This window comes from Castanea sativa, chromosome 4 (assembly GCF_040712315.1).
Source record: "Castanea sativa cultivar Marrone di Chiusa Pesio chromosome 4, ASM4071231v1".
Taxonomy (NCBI): Eukaryota; Viridiplantae; Streptophyta; class Magnoliopsida; order Fagales; family Fagaceae; genus Castanea; species Castanea sativa.
Genome location: NC_134016.1, coordinates 1,313,635 through 1,318,134, shown reverse-complemented (window position 1 = coordinate 1,318,134; position 4,500 = coordinate 1,313,635). Strand labels below are relative to the sequence as shown.

At 34.2% G+C, this 4,500-nt stretch overlaps 1 protein-coding gene across 1 annotated transcript; it reads right to left on the bottom strand.

Moving 5' to 3' along the window:
* Positions 1–676: 676 nt before the first annotated feature.
* On the bottom strand, positions 677–3,916 carry LOC142632111 (probably inactive leucine-rich repeat receptor-like protein kinase At5g48380). Its single transcript, XM_075806528.1, has 2 exons — positions 2,885–3,916; positions 677–1,777 (listed from the first exon to the last, which is right to left on the bottom strand). Exons 1-2 carry the CDS (start codon positions 3,743–3,745, stop codon positions 767–769), a joined length of 1,872 nt encoding a protein of 623 aa, XP_075662643.1. The 5' UTR covers positions 3,746–3,916; the 3' UTR covers positions 677–766.
* Between the last annotated feature and the right edge of the window lie 584 nt (positions 3,917–4,500).

Sequence of the window (4,500 nt, the reverse complement as noted above, 5' to 3'; positions counted from 1 at the left end):
CATAGCAAAGTTTATTGCGGCAAATTTTCACAGAGGTGCCTAAGAGTTGAGCAGAGGTTCTGGTTGTTAACGTGAATGAGTCATTTGTGAAAGGGTCCATGTACAAGAAGTTCAAAAGTGCCGAAGCTAGGTTCATCTATTGAGAGTATCTATTTAGTAACAAAGGTTTATTTGTGGTGTGTCACCCTTATAATATGTTTTCCTTTGGAGACATTAATTCTCCATTGGCTTTTAAGTTATAATGTAAAAGACTGACTGTGATTAATAACTTTTTGTAATGTCCAATTGTCCTTTACAACAAAACAACTTGATCTATTCTCAACAACAACAACAAATAAACACAACTTGATCAATTAATCCGCTTCATAGTTGTTTGGGCCCTTTGGGGTTTTTTTTTTTTTTTTTTTTTTTTTTTTTCAGTTATGAACTGAAAGACTAGCTCACAGCAGCCATACAAGTTGTCCACCAATAGAATGTCAAGATGAATGTACTTTATTTCCACAAGAAATATCAATATTTTTGGCAATTTGAAAAAATTTGCTAAACACTCATATCCTTGTGAATATAATAATCGATGACAGATAAACATTGTGAACAATTTATTTAGTCGTAATAAATAAATCTAATATAACTTTCTTTTATTTCTGTTTCTCAGGGGCAATGATGTCAAAAAGACAGGAAAAGATTATAGCAAGCAAACATAGCCCAAAAGAAAATCAGTTTCCTGATTTTTCTCAACATAATTTTGCACGTCGTATGAAATGCTTCAATTGGTTTTGGTAATTTCTACCTCAACAATTTCATTTGACGTACTTGCAGTAGCAATTTCAGACTGTCTTAGTATCTCAGAGTCATTGGTGATGCCATATCTCTCCCCCAAAATACTTATTGTATTGTACAATTCAAGCATTGTTGGTCTTTGAGCAGGAGAAGGCTTAAGACAAGTACATACAATTCTGAGGAACTGAAAGATTTCACCATCAAATCCTCGGCCAATCAAAGATTTATCAATAACACTATAGACGTCATAAGAACTTGTCAAAAGATGAGTAATCCAATCAACCAAACTCTCACACAAACTGTTTGGATAATTATCGATTTGAATGAGTTCATTCCCTGTAATTAACTCAAGAAGCAAAACTCCAAAGTCATAGACATCCTTTTTGACAAAACCCAACTCCCAAACCCCATGGTCTACAAAAGAGCTATTGCTTGAGTCAGTATCATTTGAATCCATGAACATTGCCCCTTCAAAAGTTGATATTTTTGCCCCTCCAAAATTTGATATCTTGGGCTCAAAATTGCTATCAAGTAAGATATAGTTTGAACTCAAGTTAAGATGGACTACTCGAAAATCGCACTTATGGTGAAGCCATGCTAAGCATCTTGCTATCCCCATGGCAATTTTGATCCTCAAAGGCCATTCCAAGATCTTATCATTGTCTTCCCTTACATGTAGCCAATCATAAAGACTGCCATTCGATATATATTGGTACACTAGAAGCTTTTCCTTCCTCTCTCTGCAGAATCCCAAAAGGGGAACTATGTTATTGTGTCTCATTGTACCCAGTGTCAATAGCTCACATATGAATTGTTTTTCCAATGATTGACAACCATGTAACCTCTTAATTGCAAGAAGTGAACCATTTGGAAGCATTCCTTTGTACATCACCCCAATCTTTCCCGGCCCAATGGCATTGTTTGGGCTGAAATTGTTAGATGCCTCACTGAGTTCTGTAAAGTTCAATCTAGTAACTTTTCCTTCCAATTGAGAATTCTGTGGATCAAACAATTTGCCACTCTGGATTAGTACTAAATTGAAATTCCAACCAAATTTATCACATGGATACTTCTTTTTAAGGGGCTGTATGATTGCATTATTTTGATCATTGTTGCAGTTACCATTTTGTGTAACGTGCTACACATTCATGAAAACAAACACTAGGTTATGCATATGATCACAACTTTGCATGCTATTTTCATATAAAATAGTACAAAATGAGGTGTTAGACTCAAAACCTGTACATAGGGGTGGTTTTAGGATTTTTTTTCTTTCTATGGTGGCCATTAAAAAACTTAAATTATACAAAATCTAATAGAAAGAGAACTTTATATATTGACAAAAAAAGAAAAAAAAGAAAAAACACCACACGCACATGTAAAGTCCTACAATATTCTTATTTTGAAATTGTTGTATGATATTCTCATTATCAATTATATAAGCTATATCTCTTTCAAAATTCTTAGTTCAATAAAATTTTCCTTGACTTTTTTTTTTTTTTTTTGGTAAGGGCTTAATGTATTAAGAGGACCGAAATTTAAGGACAAAGTTTAATTACAAACAGAGTTGTAGTCTAAGACTACACCTCTTACTAAACAAATTAACATGACTACATATTTGAAAATCTAATTATTAAATTGCATATTCTTAAAACACGTGTCAAATTTCATGTCAATCAGGTGTAATTTAAAATTAGATCCATAAAATTATTTTTTATGTATAATTTTAGACTACAAAAACTCAAAATTTAAACAGTTGATTAATGACATAACTATTAACTATTAATTTTTTATCTTCTTGAAATTTTGCGAGTATAAAGAATATAAGAAGAAAATATGATTCAATAATGAATTCGTTTGAATTTAAATCCAATAAAAAAAAAGTAAGTGGAATTGTAGCTTTAGGCCCTTAAAGAATATTTGTGGCCACCTTAAACTTTTTTAGGGTGGTTACAAATTTTTTTTTTAATGGTAAAAATATCATAAAAGGGATTCTGTGTGGCTCGTTCCTATGTTTTAAGGAAAACCCATTTATATTTTTCCAAAAAATATTTGAAACCAAAGAATTGAAAGAAGTTTCTTAATTTTCGTAGTGAGAGAGTACCTTTTTGCTCCCTTCTAGCAGGAGCCCTTCAGTTGGCGGCTGGTTAACTTGATCAGCTTCTTCGTTCTTGTTCTTAGCACGTCGCTTGTCATTCATGCAAGCCACATAATGGGACCGGAACATAAAAATAGTTATTACTGAAACTGCAGAAACCGCGTAACCAACTTGAAACCCACCTTTGAATGAACTTTGCTTTGGAGTTGGACAGGATTCCAAAGGCACTCCACAAAGTTTCGCGTTGTTAGCATAGCTATCGGCTGTAATAGAGGAATTGGGACCAAAGTAAGGGACAGGCCCTGACAACATATTGTTAGAAACATCGAATTGTTTCATACGAGCGAGGAGGGATAATTCTGCAGGGATTTCACCAGTTAGACGGTTGTGGTCAAGTTTAAGGACATTTAGATAAGTGCAATTGGATAAGAGCACTGGAATTTCACCAGAAAAATTGTTGCTGGAAAGGTCGAGGCTTGTGAGAAACCCAACTAACAAATATATGTCAAATGGGAGGGGTCCTGAAAGTTTATTATTGGAGAGGTCTAACCCTGTTAGACTAGTGCAGTTTTTGATGCCCCGAGGGAACTGGCCCCTGAGCCCCATGTCGCTTAGTCTGAGATTTAAGACCTTATTCTCATCGGGGTGCCAGCATTCGACCCCTGTAAATTTGCAGATGAAACCTTCGGTGTTGTTATTGAAGTTCCATGAAGTATTAAGATAGCCGTATGGGTCTTCAAGCGAATGTTTAATTGACTTCAAGCAGTCGATATCACTCTGTACGCCATTGCTTATTTCAAGAATATCTAGAAATAAGCAAGCAAATATGTGGAAAAGAGCTGCGAATACTCTGGCATTAAGAGTCATTTGCTTGTGAGTGCTTAGCAAGAAAAGCCAGAACTAAATAGCCATATATGTAACTATTTAGAAATAGAAAGATCGAAACAAAATTTAGAGTTGCGACATATTTTCACAAAAAATTTCAATAGTTCTTGAATCTTCAAATAACATATTAACTGTTTTTGGAAGACTTGGCTGTGTATCAAAATAAGTTAAGAGTTGCAACATATTTCACAACCACAAAATAGGGTAAAAAGAAGAGAATTAATGGCCCTACATTAAAGTAGCTGGCTGTCTAATTTTCCAAGTCATGTAGTCATGCCCCGTGAAGAACGTTAGTAGAAAATTTAAAGCCTGCAAAGCAAAGTCAAATGGGTTTAACTTTATTTATGCCCTGTATCATACGTCAAGAAAAGAGTATTGGGCCTATTGTGTTATTGTACTTGCCCTGCACTCACATTGCTTGTACCATATAATACACACATAATGTGCCTATATAAAGGCATTCCCTAGTACTAGTAGAGTTTTATATACAGTAATACACTTAAGACATACAAAATTCAGTCTTCGACACTCGCAAATGGGCATTATGTTCAACTCATTTTATAATTTATAATGGGTAAAATGAACGATCCTATAGTAAAATAGTTGGCTGATTAATTTTTCGAAAACACATCATGTTTTCGTAACACTATGCAAATGCAGCACTATTTCAGCTAGAACCTTCATAGTAAGATTACGTTCAGATACTTATCCGAACGTTTTGTGAAATTCAAAACTTT